The following is a 25,826-nucleotide window of genomic DNA, read 5'->3' as shown; positions in this document are numbered from 1 at the left end:
TCGATATTTTCAGTGTTAAGGTCAAGTCATTAGGGTGCTCATGGCCCTGTATAGTTACATATTTTATCCAAAATTCTTGGGTATCGCTTTTCATTCTCCCGCGCCGCCCGTACGCCTCATATTTAGCTTTTTTGTCGTTTCTTGCCTTGCCTCCTTGACCCATTTCTCATATTCATCCTGTCCTCCTGCAACCTTCATGCCCACCACCCCTTTCAAAATCTCCCCAATAAACCCCACGAAATTCCACCTCCTCAGCGCATTCTCCCACGCCCACGCCCGCCGCTTGTTCTCCTCACTCTGTAACTTCAACTCATCATTCATCTCCGCGGCCCTGGCGCGCGGATCTTCCACCACCGCCATCAGATTAAACCGGATCTCGCCCTCGGGATACCGCGCAACGCGGCGCTGCAGCACCTCGATCACGCGCTCGGGGAAACTCGCGGCATCGCACGGCCCGTGGCTGATGGGCGCCGGCTGCAGCCCGTCCAGCTCGTACAGCACGCCGTTGAACGGCGTGTACGCGATGAAGTGGTACAGCTCGGCGTCGTCGTCGGCGCCCGCGGGCGCGCGCGCGGTCTCGTCCGCGAACGGCGACGCGCGCGCGAACGAGTTGTGTGCGTTGCGGATGGGCGCCGAGTTGCTGAGCGCCTCGCCGCGCAGGTCCGCCGGAAAGCCCGTCGTGAAGTCCTTGAAGTCGCGCAGCTCCGGCCCGATGTCGATGCGCGTGTCCTGGTTCAGGATCACCGACAGGATGGCCTGCGTGCCGCAGGCGTTCTGGATCGTCTGCGCCGCGAAGAAGAGCCCGTGGTTATCGGCGACGGAGCGGTCGTATGTGCCGTCGTGCGGCGCGCGGTCGTTGCGCGTTTGTCCGCTGGTCCATTTGAAGAGGAATATTACGCCGTAGACGGTACTGGATTGTAGAACGATAGACTGTTAGAGCTGGGGTGAAGGTACGGAAGTCGCGGGAGCACTTCTTACTTTAATGATCGTATTGTATCTGCGTCGAGAGAAACAAGCTCTTCGAATTGGACATTCTTCACACCAAGCTCTTCAATCAACGAGGTAAACAGCCCCTAGATAGAAGTCCCAAGATATTAGCACGAGGCTAGCTCAGTATGACCAGAGGAAAGCTTGAATGAATATAGCTTGTGGAGCGGAGTTATGCTATGACTTAAAGCCAGCGCGGCCTCGTACCTCATCGGACTCAATCGTGCTCCATCCACCGGCGTCATCTGCCATTTCGGGTAAGGCACGGAGCAAGCTCCGTTGTATTTGCTGTTAAGAAAAAAAGATCGAAATATGGAACCGAAATTAGGCGAATCTATTCCTGGGTAACGAACAATAGAGCGAGAGATCACAGCTGTTATGAGAACAAGCTGACCTCCCAAAGCGGCAATAGTGGCACCGAGGTATGCCGACAAACGTGGCAAACACACCAAACAAAACCAAACTGATGAGTCATTGTAAAATCACGGAAAATATATCTCCCTGGCGTACGATTAGTCATGCAATCGGTTTCTTGGCGCAAAATGCAAATACAACTTCAGCTTCAGTTTGGGTTTGTTTGAGGGACAATTCTTGCGTCCATTAGAGATCTATGTATCACTTTAAAAAAAACCAATTAACGAACTAGAATACTACAGCAATACTCGCGTAGCTAAGCGACTTCAGAAAGGGAAGATTAGGGCGGTTAACGAGCCAAGCCGCTGAAAACCTGTTCCCGCTGGGCGTTTGCCGCAGTAGGAAAAGGAGTCCCGAGTACCCCCCTGGTTAGGGAAGGTAGATAAGAAAGAAGGATCCATAGCTTAGAATGTCAACGAACCATCGCGAGCATCACAACCAAGGAACAACAAAAAGACAAGAAAAAAACAAAAAGAGCATGAGCAAGACCTTTGAGCCATTGATGTATATGTTATGTGTGTATCCAGCCAATATCCCTAAATATGCAGACAACCAAGGTTATTCCATCACGTATCCATTGTAACATGAGCAACAAAAAAAAATAAAAATAAAAAGATAAAAAAGATAAAAAAGAAAATCAGCGTAAATATAGGTTTGTAATTTTCAGAGATAAAATAGCGTCGTGAAACAGAAACTCAAAAGGGGAGTTTACATGAACGCCTCCCCTTGGCGAGCGGTATTAAGGCTCTATCCGGAGTGGGGAAAACCATGGCGCGCAGGGCATTTGGCGAAAAATCGGGGACGTGGGGGTAGGCTCATGCATGGCTGCTTTGACCTCTGCAGGTCGCCACGATGAAATGCTATTTTGGGGGGCCTGGGGCAGTACAGCGGTCCAAAACTTAGCAAGACGTTTGGCTAAAATAAAAAAAAAGACAAAACGGGGAGAGGAGCGGGTAGGAGCGTAACGAGGTGGGTATTTGATAAGGGATGGGGGGGGAGGGGAAGGAAGTTGGTCATGAAAAAGCGGTGAATAGTTGAAAGGATGTTCGAGTGAGGCGTGTGTATGTATGTACAGTACATTATGGAGGATTTGGAGGGGTTTGAGTGTCTATTGCTGGGTGAGGTGACAGGCTGGGCGAATATTCTTAGGTCCAACAGAGCTCTGGGGCGACCAACCCTCCTGTCATATCCACCGAATGCGCATGACTGTAATCAATGCCCAGCGGGGTTCCCGGGTGGATTAAATTCCCCAGGTAGGCCGGGTTGAAGCCCGCAGAGTGGTGCTCATGCGGGTTGTGTTTGTACTGCGGGGCCCGGTCGGTGATCGAGTCTGGAGGCAGACTGGGTGACGTGGCGTAGGCTTGGGAATGCCGCCGCGAATCCAGCATCGTCGGCATTTGATAGGGCGACCCCACGATTGCCGGTGTGAGCGGCGAATGCAGCGGCGAGTTGGTGTAGGTCGGGTAGTGCGCTGCGGTGGTAGGCGTGGGGGGCAGGTGAGGTGTTGGGAGCGACTGGTAGGGGCTATGTGAGCCGGGCGAGTAGGCATCAAGTGAGGTCCTGGGCGACCACTGGAGGCGGCTCCGGTATTCTGCGACGATCTCTCCAGGGAGTTCCATAAGGGTCAAGGCAAGTGGTACATCCGGAGCAAACGGATTCGTGGCCCTTCGGTGATACAATATCCGCCGGATATCCTCTATCGGAGTCACGGACATAGTACCAAGATAGGATCCACCGAACTCTGGGAAGATTGGCTCCAAGGCCAGAGCGAGGCCGAAAAACTGCGAAAGCACGGCGAGGGCTCCCAGGTCGGAGTCGCCGCCTCGCAACATCGTTGGAGGCAACCAGAAAAGCCACGTCCTCAAAGGCTGCAGCCTTTCGAAGGCTTTCTCCGGTGATTGTATCGGCAGATCCTCCCGGAGGCGGTGGGCAAAGTTCAAGAGGTCTGTTATCCTCCTGTAATGCTCCTGATTATGTGATATCCGTTGGTGGATGTTTTGCAATGATGCAAGAATACGGTCGAGTCTCATGATGTCTTCATTGTGAAATTGGCCAATGTCTCCGGGGTAGGTTGGCGTCATAGGCGTTCGTGCGCTTCGGAATGCCCGTTGACTTTCCATGAACCTCGCAAGTTCTGATTCGTCCTTCCACCATGGTTGCATTGAATTGAGAACCTATTGAACGTAAAAGTAAGCCACCGTAAGCCACGATTTTGGAACGAACCAAAGTTACTCACGGTGGACACGCCCTGCTGTAAGGAAGCCCAGCTCCTCCTGTTCAGAGTTTGGTGAGATGAGATCTGACATAATTTTCTTGGGGAAACATACCATTCAGTTGCCTGCCACGAGAGCAGCAAAGAAGCGGCCAGAATCGCATCAGAGTTTTCGCGAGAAAACCCACCAATAGCCTCGTGCAGCCCTTTCAAAGCCACGCCCCTATGGTGGTAGGCGAGATTCTCGGTGTCTTGATTTTGCGTCATCCAGGCAAGATGCGAGGCAGACAAGGCGAGGATGGCGCTCATCACAAAATCGTTGGACAGAGCAATCGCAAGGAACCTAGGTCTATTGTTAACATCTTCCGAGTCAAACCACACCTCACCACATCGAGCTGCACATACACTGGCATTTTCTGAGCCCAAACGGTGCAGTTGCTGTAGCCTCTGCGGTGCAGGTCTATCGATAAACCGGAGATGTGGTGGATGAGTCGTAGATCGGTTTTCGAAAACCGGTACCAGTAGGCCCTCGAACTCGGCTGGAGCTCTGGAAAGGGCGGGTTTCCGGATCGTTGCCAGGCGTCTATCTCCATGTCGATTTCAGGGGACATGAGCAGGTCCGGGCACCTTGGGCTCGTGACTGGCTCCTGGGCTATGAAGTTATCCATGTAGTCACAGCGGCAGTTGTGCTTGGTGCAATTGCGGCTACGTTGCGAGTCAGTCTCGTGGGCTAGGCAGCAGTGGATGTGGCCGGAGAGCTTACCATTGCGGCATCGTCTCATCACACCGGATATGCCTTCGTTTGCAGGTCTTGCATCCCTTTCTCGACTTCGTGTGGCTCTTGCGAGGAGGGCCACCACCAGGTCCGGCCATGTTGTCTCGGCGGAGGTAGGTCTAGTGGTTTGGATAGAGAAATGATGTTTGTAGTTGCGCCCACTGAGACGGGAAAGCGGTTGTGGAGAGCAAGAGATGGGGAGAAGAACTTGGTTGCCAATACGGGGTATATATAGAAGACAGAATATAAATAGAAATGATCCCAAGAGGGTATGCTGGGAGGACGGGGAGCGAGTTTGTACACCGGCGAGGGCGCGCAGAGACGAGAAGATCAGCAGGAACGTCTCGAACCAGAAGGCAGACTGAGGAGCAGCAGGCTGACGGCGGAATGTGATAGGATATATAAATTTGGTTTGGCGTCACAACACGAACTCCGGAGAGACCCTAACGGAAGCTATGGGGCCAGGGGGGGTGTGTGTGTGTGGGTGGAAGAAGGATAATATCCGTCGAAGCAAGAGCCAAGATTTGATATTTTAAAAAAGAGAGCCAAAGGCAAAAAGAAGAGTGGACGAATGCAGGGCAAAAGACAAAAGGGTCGGCGCCGTTTCTGTAACGAGACGGGAGTGGGGTCGACAGGGGAGGCGGGCAGGGAGGGCGTGAGAGCTAAGGCTGGAAACGCAGGCGATATCAAGGGGCGGCGGGGGGGAGGGGGGGGGCTGCGAGTGTGTCAAGAAGAGAGAAGCGTGCAGGCTAAGAGAAGAATAATATAATCTCATGTGCAGCGGGCGCGGGGACGGCGGGCAAGCCAGGGGGCCGGAGGCAGCAGAGCGAGAGGAGAGACAACGACGGCGGACGAACCACGGAATGGATGGCCAGCAGCGGGCGAGCAAAGGGGGTCAGGTGCCTCCGGCGGCGGTTTATAAAAAGGAATAAAAAACCAAAAAACAAAAAAAAATGGGAAAAATTCAAAGCAGAAAAATCAAAAAAAACAACAATACCAGCAGCTAATAACGGGCTAATAACTCGCCAGGCGGCGGGTCGCCTAGCCCGGCTGGCGGCGAGGCTATCGTCGATGAGTAACTGCGCTGCGCATTATTATTGCGTGCAGGCCCAGGTCGACGGGCAGGAGAAGACCGGTGAAGGTTTCGATAGTGAACACCCACGCCCACCCCCCGGTTCTTCAGCTCCATGGATGGGCATGACGCCCGTCACCGGCAGCAGTAGCACCAGTACCAGCAGCAGCAGTAGCAGCAAGCAAGCAAGCAGCCAGCGAGCCAGCCAACCAACCAGCCAACCGTCCAAGGCACCAGCCAAAAAAGCACCGACGGGGTTTGGGTTTATTTTAGGTTGGTGGGCCAGCTGGTGCATCGTCTCGCAGGTCTATCCAGTCAAGCTTCGGCTGTGACGGACGGGCGTGTGTAATACCGCGGTACGGCCGGAGTGTGGCGGTCTGTCTGGCCAGTGGCCACGGTCGCAGAATTGGAGCACAGCCAGCGAGCGCGTTCAGCATCACAGTTAGTTAGTTAGTTAGTGAGGAGTTACAGGCTCAGCGGGTTGCACGACAGGCGGTGTCGGGCTGGACGCTGCGAGACGGCGGATTGATTGCAATCCCGCCACGAGGCGCTGGCTGCGCATCCGACCCGGAACATCCATCACAATAATGCATCCATACCTCACCAGGCAGGGCATGGCGCGGGTTGCACAGGTCTGCGGCTCGTCCGCCAGTTGCGAGGAGATGTCCACCGACTCGCTACGCGCACGCACGCCCGCCGGCACGACCAGCAGACGACCAGGGGGAGCCTCGCAGCAGCAGCCAGCCAGCGGGCATGGGCGCAGCCAAGCTGGGCCGTTGGCTGGCGGCCGTGATTCGCCCAGCAGCCAGAAAATCCAGCATGCGTCGTCGTGTCTTCTGGCCCAATTTCGCTGGCCCACCGGCGCGAGAGCTAACTAACGACAAGGTTCGCCCGCTCGCCTTCGCTTCCCCAGGTTGAACCCGCCAGGGATCACACTTATTGGGCCGTGAAGAAGAAGCAGCAGCAGACGACGACGAGCCAGCACCAGAGAGGGCCCGCTGCATCAGACCAGACCCAGCTGCACGCCTGTCGCGACCAGCGAAGCGAAATCCTGAGCCCGCCCGCCCGAGCGTATTATTACTCATGGGCGCGAGCGAACTAGTAGTTAGTTAGTTGGTTGGTTAGTTAACTAGTAGTGTGTCCGTCAACTCACTCATGCTTCCCTCCCTCCCTCCCTCACCCCCCTCGCCCATCCCAGCTCCAACGTGGTCGCACTGCAGCGCAGTCAACCATCTCGGCGGGAGGAGATAAGCGATATCCGGGTGCGCTGCAGAACAGCCGCTCCTGGGACGGTGGCACGGCGCAGGCGAACTGTCGGTCAGCACGGCCGGCCAAGCCGCGCGCCGACGTCACCGGCGAAACAAACGCAGCAACAGAGGGGGAGGGATCCGCCTCAGGCGACCAGATGGGCTCAACCGCCCTTAGCCTGCGCTATTAAAATCTGGTAACCTTCATTAAACTGGCCGCGCGCGAAGGATGCGCGCAGGTACGTGCAGTGCAGTGCGGTCCAGCGCAGTCGAAGTAGTAGTAATATCTGTCGTAGGAGTAGTTCTAGCAGTAGTACAGTCCTGGCCGGCAGGGCCCTGGCAGCGTCGTCTCCGCCTTTCTCCGCGAAGCCAAGCGGTGCCCGCGTCTTGGACGACGAGGGGGACCGGCGGCCGCCAAAACACATCACATTTTGGCTCTCTGCGCGAGTACATACAGAGGGATGTCCGGCGCAAGCGTGGCTGCGGCTGCCGACGCTCCATACCCGGGTATTTCACGCGGCCACGCACCGCCTGCGAGCGATCGACATCCACACACACACACACACACACACACACACACCCCCCTTTGCTGCTGGCCGCTTGCTAGCGAGCTGTCTCGACGGGCCTCAAAAAAGAGCAGTGTGTCCGCTCTGGCCGACGGTGCTGGGTTTAAGCCGAGGCCCTGGCCGATCACCAGCCAGAGTATTTGGAATAGCAGCGGAAAAGTGGAGCTCCAATCGGAGCGGCGGCGGCGGCTGTTTTTCATTATGGTTATGATGATGATTTATTATTTTCTTCAGCTGACACAGGACACCGTCTCAGTTGAAACCCAACTTCCAGGTAGCGAGCTCCAGTCGCGACCCATCACGGTAGTCTGAGGCCTCGAGCATATGTGTTCTCTAGTTCGTTGTTCGTTCCAAACTTGGCGCCCGGCCAGCGTGCAGGGCCCGGCGAGCCGGGGGGGGGAGATGCACGGGCAGGCGGGCTAGCGGCGTCGGTGGGTGAACCACGGCGTTGGAGATGGCAGGCCGACAGGCGACGTGGTTTATTTCTCCGACGGCAACCCTGGTCGGGGGGGGCGAAGCGAGTCGGCCACCAGCATTCTCCTGGCCATGTTGACATCTGTGTAAAGTCTGAGTGAGAGTGAGCAAAGTCTGAGTGGCCAGCCTCGGAGAGCGCGGCGGAGCACGTGGGCCGGACAGCCCTTGCCCGCTTGACCGAGTTGGGGCGCGGGGCCCAGAGCCCGGCAGCCAATCCGGCGCGCGCGCCAGGCGGTGGGCAATCCCGGCGCTTGGGCGAAAGAAGCTTTTTTTTCGTTGCTGGAGGTTCGGCTCGCGCGACGGGCAAAACCGCAGACAATAATCAATAATGATGGTAGCCAGCACCGCCCGTGAGCCCGTCGCCCTGCCCCTTCTAGAAGGCTTCTTTCGTGCCATGCTTTTCGTATCGGCAGATCCCACACGATCACGCTTCGTGTTGCCAAAGTCTCGCGGCCGCAAGGCACGGTTCCAGTCCTCCACGGTTCTGCACCGCGACTCATGGCCGTGACCACCCACGACTCGTCGCGCGTGCTGGCTGGCTGGCGGACGGGCGGGCGTGGCGGCAAGCGAAGGGCCAGCAGACAGGCGAAGAGGGAGCGCAGACGGCGCTAGGCCCAGGTGGGATGCTGGAGAGCTGGGCTTGGCGGGCGCACCACCGCGCCGCCAAAAGCGCAGCGCCGCACCGCACCGCACCGCGCGCTGCACCACACCACCCACGCGCGCGCCGCGGGCAGGGCAGGCCAGCGCGCAACGCAGGCCTGCGCAGGGATACGCCGCGCGCCGTCACTCACAGCCCAAGAAGCAATTTCCCTTTAGGGCATCCTGCAGGCCCTGGTCCTCCCCCCCCCCACCCACCGCCCCTCCCCGGCACGCCCAATCACGCGGGGCCCTGGGCGGATTATTAATCCAGCTGCAACAGCGGTTCTGCCCGTAAAATTACCGCCGGCCGCTGCCCGCGCAAGGTCGGCTGAACATGCCGCTTCCAGGCCCGCACGCGCTGCTAACCGCGTCGTCGCTGGGCCCGCTCGCGCCTGAAACGGAGCCACGCCCCAGCTCGCCAGTCAGTATGAGTATGGCGACGGCCAGTCACTAACGGGCTCGCTAGTGGTTCAAAACGGCCTGTAATCTCGCTGTGGTGAAACCGGATGTGCGTTTCATACGGAGTACCCAGCACAGGTACGGAGTACACGGCGCCCAACGAACGATCGACTACCGCGACCGCTCCCAGTACCAGTACTACTACTACTACTGACGACCGTGAGATGTGTGGTGGCCCTTGGCGCCGTCGTGCAGACTGGTGCTCTTCGGAACTGGCGGGTATATTTAGACCACCATCCCTGCCCACCCATATGGCTTGCGGCGGTGATGTAAAAAAAGAAGAATAACCTTCCCTTATCACCACCGCCTTTCCCACCACCCCAGCTCCCCGGGCAGCTACCCAGACAGGAAGTCGGCCAGCGCGAAAGATAGCACCCAATGATGATATCATCCAACACTCCCCCGCGCCCTCTCGCCGCAGGGATTGTCTGGCCGGCCGTGGTCGCGCGGAGCGCAATCTCCGGGCGTGACGCTCGAGCCGGGTATAAATAGACCTAGCGCTAATGCAGGAGATCGTCGATGCCGGGGCGGGGGGGCGGTAATACCAATACAGGACGGCGTGACGGCTAGTTGAGACCGCGGTAGTGCGGGGAGAGGCGCCGCGCTGCAGCACGCCGTAGCGAAGGCGGCTCTTCTGGCGGGCCTGACTCAGACCCCGCGGCTCACGTCTCGTTTCGCCAAAAATTGCTCGATGCAGCAAGTTGGCCTTGCGGTTGTTACGCACGGCCGTCCTTCCTGCCCCCCCTCCTCACGCTGTCTCGCTTGCTTGTCCTCCTCACACTCTCTCTTGCCTGCTTGCTCGATCTCTCGCCCGCTGCCGTGCAACCGCGCAGCCCCTTCCCCCCCCCCCAGGCACAGCTCGCCAGACCCAGCACCCCCCCCGGCGCCCCCATTCTTGCGCACCACCACTCACCGTTTGCGACGGCGTTTCCCGTTTCGGCCATTTTTACGCTTGATCGACCTCAAGCTTTGCGGAACCCGCCACCCACTCTCCTCACCCGTACCTACATCCTCCCGACAGGCTGCTGTGTCTCTCTTTGTTTTTCTTTCTTTTTTTATTTTCTTTTAGCCTTTCTTCTCTCTCCCGCTCGTCCGCCCCGTCCTGCGCTGCATGCAGATCCCTCTCCAGCAGCAGTAGTACTCAGGGCAAGCCACCCACCAGGCCAGCACCACGACCACCACCACCACCACTACTGACTCTCTAGGCCTAAATGTAACTCTCTCGTGGTGGGGAGTCGCGCTGTCCGCCCCGTCCAACCTGGTCTAGTGCTGACAGCTGCATGCACATCTTTTAGCCGAACGTGCATAGTGTCCTGCAGTGGCCCTGAGATATATATAAATATATGTTGCTGCTGCCCATCCCAGTCGAGTCCCGCTCCGCTGTGTGCGCAGTGTGCTTGTTGGACCAGTGGCCGCCCAGGTGTCCACATGGCTGCTGTTGTCCAACATCGCGCTCGGCAGCCTTGACATGCTGTGCAACCCAGCACCGCTCAATTGCCGTGGGGTCGCATGGCCCGTCATTCACACCATCACGGCTCCTCTTCGCGCTGCAAGCACCGGGAAGCTACATACATACATAATAATAATAATTACATTCATGCTTCTTTTTTAGTCTTAGCACTAACATTAAACGGCCTGCGGCCGACCCCGAGATGCAACTAACCTACGTCAGACACGATGATCTGCCGCCAAAGGGGGAAGCCCGAAGGCTGTGAGCCTCTTTGCCACTCAGCTTTTGCCTCTGAGCCTCCAGCCCTTCCGGTATAAACACCGCAATGGTATGATACTAACAATAATGCCTGCGCTGCCAAAAGAAATAAAAAAGGATTAGGTTTATGTATGTTTGGGGAATCTGCATCGAGGCCTCTCGAACCATGTCCATCCATGTCCCAACTCTCAAGAATGTTAATCGGAACCCCCCATCAATTCCATGGTTCGCTTCCCTGCTGCTTATTTCGCATCATGGACCAGCATAGTTTTCTATGTTTAGAAATCTAGTTTGATTGCCAATCGCAGCCAGGTGGCCAGGGATCCAGAAATCTGCACACCATTCCTCTCAAAACATGTTTGTGAGAGCTGCAGATTTTCGTTCTGGCGCTATCAAGGCCGGGCGCAGAGAAGAGGGGTTGTCTGACTCGACAAAGCCTCAGTGGGAAACACGGCTGACCTTGTCGCCGGTTTCTGCCAGGTTTCATGCCCACAATCGCCTTGTCAATCATTGTTTCGACCGCTCCGCAAGTGCTAAAATGACTTCATACGCGGGTTCGTCGAAGCTAACTAGCGGGCTAGCGACTGATGCTTGCCAAGGGTTGGCAGTTGCGTGGTTTTGAAGGCCATCGCCTTGCGTCGGCTCATCTATCGCAGGCCACCAAGGCCAAAAAGACGGCTTAAAGTCCTATAACTAGCCAGTATTGGCGAGACATCCTGTGTCCAGCTGATCACAGAGCACACTTGAGCTCTGCAAACCTGTCCAAGCACCTTGAACTGTGCCTGTATTCTGGGCTGGTATCCGCCCATACCTAACACAATTTTCCGACGCAGAAAAGGAAAAACAAAAAAGAAGAGAGAAAAAAAAAAAAAGGAAAACCCAAATCAAACCCTGTATGAATGCCCAGGAATGCTCATTTCATCTGGGAGAATTGATTCGTGCATCTATGTTTCATGGGATTGCAGGCACGGCACAAAAATGAGCGCGAGATCGGGGCATCGCAAAGACCACCCTATCCTGCGTGTATCTCGCCCTTCAGGCCTGCAATCGACATTTGCACCACCGCGGATGCAGCGCATCCTTGTTCCCCCGCCCGCATCGACAGCAAACCCGGCCGTTTCCCCAGAAGCGTAGTCGAGATTGCTGACCGGCGAAGGGCGCGCCCGCGCGGGTTGGCAAATCTGCACCGGTCTGCAGGGGGATGTTTTGCGTCGCCAGCAACACGTGCGGGGCTGCTCGAATCATCCCTTGCATCGCTCGTCGACTCTTCACGATGCGAACGAATCGCACGGAGCCATACCGCACCTGGGCTGAGCGGGCGTCCGCCAGCGTGTGTGTGCCGCTCTCGCGCTGACCGATCTCCCCACGCCCTCCCACATGGCGTTTTTCTCGAAACCCATGAGGCACGGCAAAATAAATGCAAGACCATTCCCCGATTGCGTATCTGACGGATCTCGTCCAGGATCACGCTTTCAACCGAGCCGTGCGGGCTGTTCAGGGAGATTCACGCGAAAAACGTGAGTTGACAAGAAAAAAACATCTTGCTGCGTCGTATCTGCGGAAGTTCTTGTTGCATACACCTCCATCTGGATATACAGGCAATTCGACGAAACTCCTGAGTCGGCTAGGGTGCGGCGTGTTCTACTGGGCGACTGCTCAGATTGCGCCTTGTACTCCGTTCGTCCATCCGCGGAATACGATGTCAGCGACCTCAACGCCCGTTGCTGTGGAAGTCTGCCCCTTTTTCCAAGGAATGACATGCCCGGTTTCGCTTCAAAGACAAAAAGCAAAAGAAAGTGAGCGTGGAATGGAATCGTCCACACGGTTCGATCAGGCTGTCTGCGGCCCTATTGGGACTTGTGCTCCTATCATGCGCACTCAGAAACGTCGGCGATTGAATGAGCGCAGTATGTCGATTCAATTGTGCTACATATGGATGTGCATGTATGTTGACACATATGTACAATGTGGATGAAGTTCTTTTTCCTTTTTCCTTTTTCCTTTTTTTGTCGCTCTTCTGAAGCACAAACCTGCTTGAAGGCTCCGAAAAGTCGTTCGACCGAAGGCGACTGTGTCGTCCGTTGGTTACGCATAATTTTCGAGCCTCCAGCACCGTTGCTTCTTTGGGTTGTACATCTCGCTAGTTTCTCGCCTGTCTCGGTTGCACCACGGGGCTGGCCGGCGAGTGTCCTGACGGGCCGGTGCGCCCATCGAAGGCTTATACGTCATCATGTGCGATGTATTCTGTTCCGGAGGCCAGCTAGCCACGATGAATATCTTGCCATGTCACCCTTGCACTGGCTGTCTATTGGTGCGAACGGGATTCTTTGGATCACAGCAGCACAGCAGGCGAGCGTATGCCCAAAAATGGACCTTCGCTGCTCTATCGAGTAGACACAGGAGCTAAGTTCAGTGTGAGGTCGACATTCCTGCCGGGCCTTAAAAAGCAGGCACCAATGCTTTTCTCAGAACGGGCCGAGACCGCCTTCTACTGCGTTAAAACCCATGCCCAGCTTATTGGGGAGGGGTTGTTGGATGCTTTGGAAATGCCTGGTGCAGGGCTCCATTGGACAGTTTTTCAGCAACCTTCTTGCGCCGGGTTCTCGTGCCATTGAAAACTGAACCATCTCAAATAGGGTGGTTGGACTCATGCCCTTCGCGCACTCCGAGGTGGGATGGGACCCATCGGCTGAGTGAGTGTGCGGAATGAACGGAGGGAGTCGGGTGCAGACGGCCTAGATGTGGCCTTTCGGCAAAAAAATCTGTGTGGCCTGTGCTTCCCTGTTCGTCCGCCACTATCACCAACATCCAACAATAATAGATGCAGATGGGCGTACCACTTACATCATTCTCTGCCCCCCGCCTGGGGTTGGTTTTGAAGGCGGTTTGATTTTGCGGTGGATTAAAATCAAGCAAAATGCATGCACTGTGACTAATCGCACCCCAGCTTAGTCATTCTTTCTGCCAATTCCGCCCCCATTCAGCTTTGCGATATTCGAAAAAGCAGATCATTCTCATGCCTTGTGTGTCCTGCTTACGGCCGAATCTTGCGCGACTGCTGACTTGGCAACTTTCCGTAAGCGTATCAAGGCCCTCCAGCGAGACAGATTTCCCAATATCTTGTAACTTGTGCATCACGATGCACAAACTAGAATCTCAGGTGTTGCACATTTTCATGTGTGTTTCCTATATTTAACCTTATGGGAACTTTATGTCTTTTTTTACACCTCTGTACACCTTAGAAGATGTGACAGATATAAACCTTTTCGGTTTTCGCTAGGGGTATGGTAACAGGAGGATTTGTCATGTCAAGGGACACTCTGAAAGCCGAACAGAGATTTCATCTCTCCTTGAGCCTTTTGTCTAACATTGACAGTCGGTGAGCTGATGATTCCAAATCATTTGCTACCTCAGTATCTACTTCCCAGGTTACCCATGATGACGATTTAAGTTCCGATCCCGAAATATGAATCTATACGCGTCTTTCGAAGAGCAATTCTGGAGAAGAAGAAAAAATTTGTTCATATAGAAATTGACCCTGACATGCATTGAGAATCTAAGAGACTTTATTATTGGAGGAGTCGAAAAAGGAGGTATAATGGTTGTAACAGGAAAGGGTATTCATCCTGCCCTGTTGCCCATTTATTCCGGGACAAAATGTCGGCCACCATTGGAGGGTGTTTTGGTATCCCGGACAAAAGTTCAAATATTATTCTGCCACTTCAACCTCCTTCCGATAGTACCTTATAGATAGGTATTCTCTCTGTATTCTTGCCAGGGCCCAAGCCGGCACCCAGGCTGTAAATAGCATCGTATCTTAAATGCCGGCGGGAAACGCTCTCAGCATACATTCTGAAATGATTCGTGTATTGTATTTTGCCACTTGAATCCTCCTCAATCATCTCGCCTATTTCTCAGATTAAATTGACAGGTTGGTTGTCAGTTGATCGACCCTTAACCTTAAAAACATGAGGCTGATACTTGGCACAAGTACTCCTAATTTCGACGGAAATCGTGCAATTTCCTCGATCTCTTTGCTAGTTACCCTCCGGTAGCGGTCAGTAGCGGGATAAAAATATTACTTTTCGAGCTATCAATCTAAATTTGCGGTAAATTTCATGAAATTTGGAGCTATAATATTTGATGCTTAAGTTTGGCCGAACTTAACAAGCGTCCAGGCACTATGGCGGAGTGGTTATCGCGTCAGCCTAGAACTAATTGAAAGCTGATCCCTTCGGGGGCCTGAGTTCGAATCTCAGTGGTGTCGCTTATCCAAATATTATCTTTTTTGACCCCATTTTGTGTTGGTTGGATTGTTCAACCGTTTTGTTCATTTTTTTCGTTGCGTGGTTAAAGTTTTCCTGTGGGGTAGTTAACTACGGAGTCCGGAGCAGATGAAAAATGGTAGTTAACCAGGTAGTAGTTAGCAAGTTGGAGTCCATAGGAAAGAAGCAATTGCATAATTGATAGATAGATAAGATACTATTTGAAATGAAATACAAGCCAGAAAATATCTACTCTGTATGGCGTTTATTCCTCAATATTTAATCACCCTTTTCTTAATATGCTTGATCATTTCTGTCGGCAATTCCTCTTCTTTGATAAAGCCCAAGGCTAACAAGTCAGACCAAAAGAATAATGCCCGATCTTGAGCATATCCTAAATAATCAAAATCGTCTGCCAATTCCTCGGCTTCCGCCTCTTTTCTGGACTGCTCATCGTCGTGTTCCGAATTCGCCTTAACAGGCTCTACAGTAGAAGCCAGATCTTTCGACTCGGGTGGTCCGGATGGCGACTTGTCAGGGCCATCGAGAGCCTTGTTCAGTCCCGGGACAGTAGCCTGAACGATCCCCCACGCAACCCATTGTGCTGAGTTAGCGACCCGCCAAAGACGTGTCTCATGAACGAGTTTCTTCACTTCGGCTTCTACGGCAGGATTTTGGCCTTCTAGGTCTGCGAGCGGCGGATTTAAACCGGGAACATAAGTGTCGAGAGCAAAAGGAGGCACGCGTGGGCTGTTGATGTATGTTGCGCGTCCAATTGGCGTCGGTACTGGAGTAGTAGATTGCGATGGCGGCATAGAACCGTCAGCTCCTTGAAGTGTGATGACCTGTGGTCGATGTTTGAGATAAGCGCGGATAAAGCGTTCTTGTTCTTCTGGGCTCGGATACCAGCTTGTATGGCATCCCCAGGGTCGCTCCGAATCGTGATAATTGTAGCACCACTCAGTCTATAATGAAAGAGTTATCAGCACTATCACTCAAGAAGCTGGAATTGGATTAAACATACAAAGTGATTTGCAAACTCTACGCCCCGCATATTTGCGGATGCATACTCGAAATCAATAACGATGAGCTGTTTGTGTTCGTTCGCAGGTAGCAACAAGGGGGACTCTTCGCTAGGTTGCAGCCGAAGTAGGTTGCCATACTGCGTCTAAGAGACTATCAGCAGTTAGAAAAAAAAGGGCAATGAAGACCGGCATACATCGTTATGTGCGAAGACCAAAAGTTTCGCAATCTCTTTTTCACCGCCAAATTGATCATTCAACCATTGTCGATACTTTTCTACAGCAGCCCGAAATGTTGGCCATGGGACACAGCATACAAAGCCCCGCGATCTCCAATATTCGGCTGGCCGTTTAACATCATCTTGCTGGGATAATATCTGTTGATCTAACCAGGTCGCGACTCTTTCACAACGGTCTTCCCATTTATCCCAGTTTCTCCACAGTTTCGGACCATCTTCACGCTCCTCTGGTAGAAGCTCAATTCCATAGTGTAGTTCTTTCATTCGCTTTGCTATTTGTTTAGACGTTTCGGGAATACGCAATTCAGAAGTAGTCAGAGGCTTTGCATTGAAGTATTGCTCAAAACGGCCATTGTTAAATGTACCAAGAACACGAGGCCCAATATTTTTCTTTCCTAATCTGCGAAGTATTTGCAGTTCGTGTTCTCTATCAATGAGATGTTCGACTTGAGGCCCATAAATGCGGAGAAGAAGCTTTCTGTAGTGTGCATTAGAAGTCTTTAAGTCCGCTAATAAATGATCGTCACTTACGGAGGAGGTTTTCTTCGCATAGAAACAAGCGATGTGTCGGAGGCTTGAGAGACTGGAAGATTTTTAGGTGGTGAGACAACATAGACAGCATTCGTTAGGGCACCGCTTAAACGTATGACTTCAACCTCACCACCGGCTTCCAAGGGAACTCTTCTCCATCCTTTGATTCCTAAGGTATGAGAAAGGCGCACAATTTCGGATTTGAATTTTAGCCAGCTTTCGCGATCTTTAGTGGAAGGCTTGCCTGTCCGAAGTGCATCGATATCGCCATCTGCTTCGCCACCAGAATAAAGCAGTGTTTTGGAATTGTCCAATGTAACGTCAGCGCTTGGGGCAGCCTGATCAGTGTCGGTATAATCAGAATCCGAAAGTGACCCTCGCCGGAGCCCCTTGGCCAGAGTTGGGCGCTGTTTCGGAGTTTGTGCACCTTTAGGACGGTTGATCTCTCGAGAACTCGAGTATTGTGCAAGAATACGCTCTAACTGATCAAGGGCCAGTTCTGATTCATCAGCACAAGATTGAGAACTTGCCAAATTCGGGACTTGAGAGACGGAGCGTTCAGTTCCGCTAGTCCCTCTTCGTTCAGCCAATTTCAATTTCTCATTTCGCAACCAGCCCAACACATGCAAGAAGAGTGAGTGTTGGGCTTGACGAGAGTCATCGTTGACTCGTGTGCTGGGATCCGCATCCTCAAGGGAAGAGCTGACTGGATCCAACTTCAAACTAGCCATCTGACTGCTAAGGGAGTTCAGAGATGAAGACGAAGTATGAGTCAATTTCCGCGCTATTACCTTCTTCCCGCCAACAACAGCACGAAGGCCTACTGGCCGACTTTCGTGTGTGGAATTGCCTGGGATATCTCCATATCCCGCTAATGTTTGGACACCTGATGTTGAGACTGTCGCGGGAATAGTGTTTTCTATGGTAAGTTAGAATATAGCAATCTTAAATTAAGCATAAACGCGAAGTCAACAAATCAGGGGCTCGGCCAGACAGAGTTATACAAGAGCAAACCAACAAACATTGCGCGTGATACCAGAAAGATATCTGATTGCCATTGGTAGTGACTTAGCTAGAGATAGGTATGGCTATCAAACTCCCTAGGACGAAAGCGCGGAAACTTGGATGGCGGGTACAACTTACCGGCAGCTTTGTCCCCTGATTTTTCACCGGCAACATTTTTCGCGCTCATACTTGCCCCGGGTTCGGCTGGCAGTATAGCGTGTTGGGCGGACATGAAGTGGATATGGGGCCAACCCTCGGAGCATGGGCCTATGGCAGGGTTCTTATCGGTTCTAAGGCTGGTGAAACAGAAACTGGTAGTTTCAACCTCATATACAAGCAAAAGCTGATAACAGAGCACCAAAGGCTAGCACGCTCCCTGTATGAAGCGCCTTATATATACAAAATCAGACACAGGATCCCCAAAAATTCCACAGTAGAAAATTCTGGTCCGGCGTTCATGCTGTGGCAGATAAAAGCAGCCTTCATGCAGTTCTCTAGCACCTCAGAAGCAGGGCTGGAGCAACAAGAGCAGTGTTCGGAGGTGCCTACTGCAACGAGGGAGAGCGACGAAAGATCAGGCGATGTTGGGCAGCTGAATCCGGCAAGCCATCACATGTGCACGCCACGCCTTGGCACGTGACTAACTAGTTAGGCCTGCCCGACTTGGACGCGACAGTGGCCCAGGTGTGCTGTGTGATAGGGTGAGGCTAAGCATGGGGCACAGAGTGCCGCTACAGTGGCGTAGAAACAGGGTGCGTTATAGAAACGTGTATGTATACGTATGTGCCAAAAAGCCTCCCGTTGTCCCGCCCACGCAACCCCCGTTTTATTTCGGTGTCCAAAATCCATCTTGATATCTACAATGCCTAATGAAGTGGAAGTGTGCACCTGATCCTTCATTGGATCATAGCGCCGAGACGGGGAAGAAAAAAGCAAATAAAGAAAAAGAAAATTGACAGTGAAGTCAAAAGAAATTCTTCATAATGCGTATAACGTCAGCCGCGTATAAGGTAGTTATGTACTATAAAATTAGACTTTCTTGCACACGGTTGTATAATATTGCTAGATTCGCTACCAATCAATACGAAGGCGTTTCATTTTGTCCTATAGCTGGTATATTGATTGGAGTTTTCGGGTGACGTGGACCGGTAGGGACGAGAGGAAAGCGTTGAAGTTGGGTATTAAGCTTTTGTAGCCTTGTAGCACCTGCAATAGATCAAACAACTCATTAGCTTATTCATCTACGAACTACTTATTGTCAAGCAAATGAAATACATACCTGATTAAATGACTGCTGCAAGCCCATAAACTCTGGCTGCGCCAACGCTTTTGCTGGAAATAGAGCAATCGCATGGAAATACGTCGGAAGACAAGCCTCCATAGCTTTCGGGTTTTGTTGAACGATCTGATTGAATCCCATAATCGATGTAGACTTCTCTCGCGTAACTTCTACCTTGGACATGGATCGAAGGTACAGCTCTGCAAACTGGGCAAGGTGCGGCGCAAGTTGTTCGGCGCAGCCAGTGCCAAGTCGTCCAAGGGCAATAGCAGCATTTTCGTTCACCGAATCAGGCACTTCTTCATTACTCATTATAATCACAAATGCCTGGTATAAACCTTCCAGATAGGGTGCCATGTCGGCCTTTGCGCTTAATGCAAGCTCTCCGCTCGCCCAACAGGCATTGTTGATCACGCTGAGGCCGCTCATAGCTTCATCATCTCGCATCGAATCCAAATCAAGCTGCTTGATTAAATTTGGGACAATAGTGGAAAGAAACGGCTGAAGTTGAGGGAATAGTTTCATTGCACAATCACCAAGCAAGGCATACGCCGAAAGTCGAACCTCAGAATAAGGGTCTTGCAGGCAGTAGCATAGCAGTTCAAAGAAAGGCGGCTGGGAATTTGCCACAAGTTCACAGCTTTTCTGTGGATCAATGGCCTGGATTATTGAACTAAGAAGGTCCAAGCTTGTTGTGACAAAATCCTTGTCCGGCGCATCAAGAGCTTTATTGTTGACTGCGTGTAGGTACCCCTGAATATTTTCGTACACGATCTTGATGGATCTAGAGAACATTGGCGCGGCAAACGGTGAAAAGGCGTCCTCGTAGGCTGAGGCAACATAGCCTAGACATTCGAGTAGAGGAAATAGTTCACGAGATTGGTCAGACACTCTGTTCCACCTCCCGATTAGCGCCGGCATCAAAATCTCGACTAAATGAGGTTTGGCCAATTCAGACCCCACTGATTCGGCAAGTGTTTGCACGCAATCGTACAGCACATATATATTTCGATCCTTATATTTTTGGAAACATAACACGAATTGGCGAAGAATTGGTTCGCAGTATGGTACTAGATTAGCTCCCGATTTCTCCTCTAAACTAGTGAAAGCGGATGAGGCTGCCTCTTGAACTTTCTTATTGTTATCCAGCATCCAGTGAAGAATGCCTTCCATCATCGGTTCAAAATACTGGGTTTTCTCGTTTGGTTCCAGATTTGCTGCCCATTCAGAATACCTTCCCAAACACCAGCAAGTGATCTTTCTAACAATAGGTTCCGAGTCGGAGAGAAGGGAAATCAGGTATGGTACGAGTTCAGTTAGGTGAGGCGTAACGGAATCCATGCAACCATCTGCAATTGCCCCAAGAGCTAGAACAGCAGCTTCTCTGTTTGTCCATTTAGCGTGCTTCAAATTGTCCCGTAGGTAGGGCAATATGAGCTCAAAGACAGGCTGATGGTAAACGGTGGCGAAGACATCAAGAGCAGCAGCGGAACATTTTCGAACGGTCCATTCGCTCTCGGGGTCATCCTCGCCAAATTCAGAGTCATCATCAATTTCGCCATCGCTAAGTTCACCATCTTCCTCAGGAGTCTGCCCATCACCATTGGACTGTTCAGGTGTTTTAGTGCTAGGTAATCTTGAACCCTTGTTCTTCGCAAATTGCGGTCTTAGATCTTCCTCTTTGTCCTCGACTTCAGCGTCGTCAGCTTCTCCGGCCAACAGGATGGCATCGTCCTCATCATATATCATACTTTGAAGCAATACGGGAACAACTTTTCCAAGGTAGGGTACTAAAGATGGCTGCAGTTGTCTCTGCTCGCCGACTGTTAGCCAGAATTCGGCGGCATCCAACGCAAGTTCTGGATCTTCTGGATTATTCTGCTGCATAATGATGTAATTGACCAACCCCTCCATATGCGGAACCAATTTGTCCGGAGCAACATCAACGAGCTGCACGATTGCCTGGCAAACCGTCTTTCGTACATCTGTATCATGGTCGTTCGCGAGTTTGAATAGCTCGTGAAGAAATGTATCCAGGACACCCATGAGAGCGTCAGACCTCGAGGACAAAAACATTTGGATGGTCGACAATGCCATAGAACGCACCTTCGAACTTGGGTTAGAGGTGAAGTCCATTAGCTTTGGAAGAATGATATTTAATGGGCGTTGGCCCTGATAGTCCTTATCCAGTATCTTCCGGTTATCTTCACAGACTTTTTGTAAGGCTGACATCGCCGACTCTTGAGTAGTTATTGGAAAAGAGCCGGCCGAATTGGCGACCATGGATAGAAGCTCCTCGAACAAAGTTGGCCAGGATAGCACGCCGCCTTGTTTGATCATTTCGGCAATCACTGTCCCTGAAGCCCTTCGCACTTGAACAGAGGGGTCTTGCAATGCGATCATAAGGGAAGAGCGCAGGTATCCTAAGCTGCTTTCTGAGATAGTTCCATATGCTACCCGCAACTTTGACTTGATGTTCATCGCGGCGGATACGCGCACGACAATGTATTGGTCGCCATCGAAACCAATTGTCGCAGGAGGTTGCGTCGTAAAAAGGAGGTAGGAAAGGTAGTTGACAAAATCGGGCGATGATGTTGCTTGAACAAGCATCTAGAAGCGAACCAAAATATGTTACTCAATGTGAAAAGAGCGAAACAGTTCACGGCACTGCTTTTAGGTGTGTTTAAGACAGGGCGGTAGATGTCTGGCTTACCTGCTCGGCGTGTTTCTGAGCAACATGATCATAGGCATTCAAGGAGTCATTTAAAAACCTGGCCAACTGCCGCAATGGCTCCTCCTCAGGATGCCATTCCATATTTCCTAACAATCAGGTGGCGGGTTGCCTCCAGCTTAAAAAGGAAGAAAGGATTCAAAGTGAGAGCACAAGAAACACCTCCTGGATGGGGTTTCACCTAGGAAGAATCCATGCAGATTAGTTATTTGAAATGAAGCTGGATTCACTCAGAAATCGTCATTTGGCCTCACCTGCTCCGTGGTTACTATCCGTCTGATGTTGGGCTGGAGAGGTAGAATTTAGCTTTCCCACGGAGGGTTCGGAGGGGTCTTTTTAGTTTAGAGAGTGGGTGAACTCAAAACATAAGTTAGAATCTGACAGCAGCTAGCTGGTTCACAAGAGCCAGTATGTAAAACAAGAAACCAAGCACAAAGTCTAAGGAAGTAGCACAGAGGTGTTGGAGGGAAGAGCGACACCGCTGGCACCTCAATTGCATGAGCTGGCGTTGAGTGAAATAGGGCCGCCGGGCGGCGCTGCTTTGGCGCCGAAAGCGTCGGCCCAGAGCGGCCACGGCCGGCAGAACTCCTGCCTGCGTTGTTTGGTCGCTTTCGTCTTGCATCGCCAGCTGCTTTATGTCTGTCTGGCGCTTGGGCGTGGGCTGCCTCCTAATCATTTCTTTTGACTTACCGCCTGCTTCACTATGCTCTCGAGTTCATCTACAAGCGCTCGTTACCCAGGTTTTGCCACTCGGTTAGTTACATGTCACTTTGCTGCATTTGAACCCCACCACAGCATGCAGGGGTTGAGACAATGCCATTACAGCCTATTATCATCGAGTCCTTTCGCAAATGGGGGCCACAGCAATGGCAACAAATGAAATGAATGTAAAGAAAAAACATTAGGTGAAAAAATTATTGAAACAAAGGGGTATCTGATTTCGAGTTCACGCCCAGACAAGTTTCTTAATATCAAAAACCAAATGCTCCAAATATCCTGTCCGTTTCTTTGCATCGGCGACCGATATTATCTGTGCCTCTTCGACTATTGATAGTTCTTCCTCGTGAAGTGTTGAGCCTCGCGACTCTTTGACTACGCGTTCAACATCAGCACAGATTGTACGCGCCGTGTCCAATTCACTGATAGTGACCTTGGGTGGCTTGGGCGAAGTAACAGACGTCGTCTGTGGTAGCTTAAAGGCAACGTATCTATTGGATGGCGAATTAGGGCTTTGAAGTAGGGACGCGAAATCCCAATCAGCCGTACTGCTTTTTGCATCAAGTTGTGCTTGATCGCTGAGACTCTGCAGGGAGCGCGTATTCACCCGTAAGATATTTTTCCGCCCCGGCGCGTAACTAATTACGATGCCAACATTTCGCCTTTCATCCATCTGTGCTTCAGTCAGAGTGGAAGTAATATAGGTGCCATATTTTATGTTAGTGATAGAATCGAGATCGATGCGTTCAAAGGACGTGACTTTCTCTGTATTCCAGTCAAAGCGACAGCAATAGATGGCGACGTTGGTGAGCAACAAGACAGACTGCTCAAACGGAAGTGACCTCAGTGTGTTGGGTTCCCGGGGACTCAGCATGGTCCAGCCTCCAACAAGCTCCTCTTTGTCATCTCCAATCACGATTTGGCAACTTGTCTCTATCGCATTCTGTCGCATTTTTTCCAGTGAGATCCCGGGGTCCGTGCTACAAAGCTCTGTTTCAAACTCGTCAAAAACTGCCGTCGTAACAAGCCCCAGAAGGTAATCAATGCATGCCTGAGAAAAATAGTCGTTCACAATATTATTATAATACCGGGAGAGCGTTAGGCCCAAATCATTAAGCGCTCCTCGGTAGTCTCGTTTTCTGGTTCGGGTGTAATCCCCCTTGAGGGCAGCCGTGGAAGAGTATTGTCGCGAGATAGCATCCCCATTATCCGCCCAGAGTATGTTAAACCACCGGGTTTTAGTGCTGGTCTTAAGGTCAATAAAGTATCCCTCTTGTTTGAGCTGCTCCTCTAAGGCTTGTTGACCAAATGCACACTGGGTAACACCTGTACGATCTAAACAATCCATGCAGTTTGTTCTAACAATACCTGACTGGGGTTTCAAAATGTGGTTATTTTGAACAACAGTATATCCATAGTCATCCAGAGTGCCAGACAATTTATCCACAAGCCGTTTTACGTTTTCGAATTTCATTCCCCGACACTCTGAATGAAAGTCAAACCACTCGTAGCCAACATGACAATTTTCCGAGTCACTGTTAAGGTTCATTGTATTGAGATACTTTCCGTAAGCTTGTCCAATATTGACTTCAACACCATGCTGATCGAGGAGACATACAGCTTGAACTTTTCCATATCTATTCTTAACATCTTTAAAGTGCTTGTTAAATGAGAGTTGGTTTATTGCATCAGAGTGGCGAAGTATTGGAACAGGTTTGAAAGTGTAGGGTGATTGTGAAAAGTAGAGAGGGATCGAGCCGCGCAATTGCAGCAGAGAATATACTCTGTCTGCAGGGTTCCAAGACGGCCTTGATAGGATTTGTTCTGTCTCGACTGTATTGGCCGTATTCCCGTCATCGTCAACTCCCCGTCGAAGATAACGAACTCCGGATCTCTTCACGGAACGGCGAGAAATCAAAGTGATGAGAAAGCTGTTTCTTTCTTCCTCGTTCGGTGAAATCGAAGGCGTTTCTATATTGTCTATAAAGGCTGAACTCGTGCTTGCCGGATTCTCATCCGATCTTGAAAGAGGCTCAGCCGAGAAACTTTGTTGCCCAATGAATCCTTGCATGATAGGCAGGGCGAACTCGTTCTGGTTACACTCTATAAATGGTGAGACTAAGTGCTTGTTCCAAAAGAACTATATTCAATAAGCTGATGATATCAAGTATTCAGTCAAGGGGGAAATACCAGAGGATCCGCCCTAGTTGATAGGGGATATCGCAGCGTTTGTTGGTCCTGGCACTCAAAGCGCCTGGTAATGTCATATTCATAAGAAAAGTAGAAGCTTCGCGAGCCAAAGAACATTTTAGTGTATCGCAGAAATTTTGGCATCAGTTCATAAGTCCGTATTTCGCTGCCAGCTACATTGGGTGGTGGCGCCAGCTTCCGTCCCGAAGAGTCAAATTCATCCAACTCCATGACATCGTTCAATTCGTACTTCAAAGAATCCTTAGATTGGCGTCCGCTAGCGGCTGGATCACTCAAATTTCTAAACGTTAGGTCTCCAGGGGTCTTATTTCCACCCTGCCAAAGCTTCTCAAAGAACCATTGGCTCGCAAACCTGCGATACCTACCTCTTTTTCTGATAACATCCTCTGCAATATTACTATCTCCACTGCTAAGGGAAGCGGACGGAGATTGCTCGCCTCGATCAAGGGCATCTTCGAATGCATCCGGGTTTGGCTCTTCTTGGGTGGGCGCATCCGACTGATCAGTATCGCTTTCAGATGTCCTGTCAGCTTCAGAGATAGTGTTTCTACTCTCCTGCTGAACTCGCTTTGCGTTCAATATGGCCTTGCAAGCATCCGCTTGTGAAGATAAGGGAATGACGGAAACACCCGTGATTACAAAAACGGGTTTGCCTAAAATCTGGGCGACCTGTTCTCGCTGAGTGATCGAGATAAGGAAGGAATACGAAGCAACCGAGAGCAGGCCTATAGAATACAAAGTTAGCTTGCATTCAAGAGCTGCTGAATCCAGGACGTACCGATAATCCCGTGCGCCTCTAGACTATGGGGGTTTTTATCCTGGTATTTTACTCCCAAGGGCACCGGCTTTATTTTTCGACTGTTATAGTCAATGCGCAGTGATGAAAACCCTGCATCACTGTTATTCCGTGTCCCATTCCCATACGGCTGTAGGATCAACCCATCAACTGCTGCAATAATTAGTAGCTTTCGCACCAGGCTGGGCATTGTAGCGGTGCTTTTAGAAAAAGGACAAAAGGCCCCATGGAACACATTGAAATGTCAGCATGAGGTGATGTGTGGAGTTTTATTATGTGCGACTGCAGCGCATCCCCCAGGCCCCTCTTTCACATTATGCAGATATTCGCCAGTCTAGTTAATATCCCGCATGGTATCAGCGAGCGATGGCGGGCACCCAATAGGCGCTGCACGTGACTGGTGGGCCTCGGGGGCATCACGAGGGCATGAAGAAATACGACGGGGAGAGGGCCCCCAGATCTTGCAAGTCTGAACTC

The 25,826-nt window shown here is 51.6% G+C and overlaps 5 protein-coding genes and 1 non-coding gene across 6 annotated transcripts; 1 reads left to right on the top strand and 5 right to left on the bottom strand.

Annotated features, from left to right (window-relative positions):
• Positions 1 to 90: 90 nt before the first annotated feature.
• LOZ57_005956 (uncharacterized protein) lies at positions 91 to 1,239 on the bottom strand (the record flags this gene model as incomplete). Its single annotated transcript, XM_049254981.1, has 3 exons — positions 91 to 910; positions 979 to 1,073; positions 1,195 to 1,239. The coding sequence occupies 3 exons, from the start codon at positions 1,237 to 1,239 to the stop codon at positions 91 to 93; spliced, it is 960 nt and encodes a 319-aa protein (XP_049105988.1).
• Positions 1,240 to 2,546: 1,307 nt separating this feature from the next.
• LOZ57_005955 (uncharacterized protein) lies at positions 2,547 to 4,486 on the bottom strand (the record flags this gene model as incomplete). The annotated part of the gene is made up of 5 exons (XM_049254980.1): positions 2,547 to 3,575; positions 3,638 to 3,674; positions 3,729 to 3,956; positions 4,019 to 4,318; positions 4,377 to 4,486. The coding sequence occupies 5 exons, from the start codon at positions 4,484 to 4,486 to the stop codon at positions 2,547 to 2,549; spliced, it is 1,704 nt and encodes a 567-aa protein (XP_049105987.1).
• A 10,244-nt stretch (positions 4,487 to 14,730) lies between these two features.
• LOZ57_005954 lies at positions 14,731 to 14,820 on the top strand. The gene has a single exon. It is a non-coding gene; the product is annotated as a tRNA-Ser (tRNA).
• A 270-nt stretch (positions 14,821 to 15,090) lies between these two features.
• Positions 15,091 to 17,802, bottom strand: LOZ57_005953 (uncharacterized protein; the record flags this gene model as incomplete). The annotated part of the gene is made up of 5 exons (XM_049254979.1): positions 15,091 to 15,783; positions 15,843 to 15,986; positions 16,038 to 16,557; positions 16,611 to 17,529; positions 17,754 to 17,802. 5 exons carry the CDS (start codon positions 17,800 to 17,802, stop codon positions 15,091 to 15,093), a joined length of 2,325 nt encoding a protein of 774 aa, XP_049105986.1.
• Positions 17,803 to 18,719: 917 nt separating this feature from the next.
• LOZ57_005952 (uncharacterized protein) lies at positions 18,720 to 21,709 on the bottom strand (the record flags this gene model as incomplete). The annotated part of the gene is made up of 3 exons (XM_049254978.1): positions 18,720 to 18,821; positions 18,895 to 21,504; positions 21,608 to 21,709. 3 exons carry the CDS (start codon positions 21,707 to 21,709, stop codon positions 18,720 to 18,722), a joined length of 2,814 nt encoding a protein of 937 aa, XP_049105985.1.
• An 862-nt stretch (positions 21,710 to 22,571) lies between these two features.
• Positions 22,572 to 25,539, bottom strand: LOZ57_005951 (uncharacterized protein; the record flags this gene model as incomplete). The annotated part of the gene is made up of 3 exons (XM_049254977.1): positions 22,572 to 24,482; positions 24,533 to 25,278; positions 25,332 to 25,539. The coding sequence occupies 3 exons, from the start codon at positions 25,537 to 25,539 to the stop codon at positions 22,572 to 22,574; spliced, it is 2,865 nt and encodes a 954-aa protein (XP_049105984.1).
• Positions 25,540 to 25,826: the final 287 nt, after the last annotated feature.

This window comes from Ophidiomyces ophidiicola (assembly GCF_022830035.1).
Source record: "Ophidiomyces ophidiicola strain CBS 122913 chromosome Unknown scaffold_34, whole genome shotgun sequence".
Classification (NCBI taxonomy): Eukaryota; Fungi; Ascomycota; class Eurotiomycetes; order Onygenales; family Onygenaceae; genus Ophidiomyces; species Ophidiomyces ophidiicola.
Note: the sequence above shows the minus strand (reverse complement) of the source record. Positions and strands in the feature narration are given on the sequence as shown.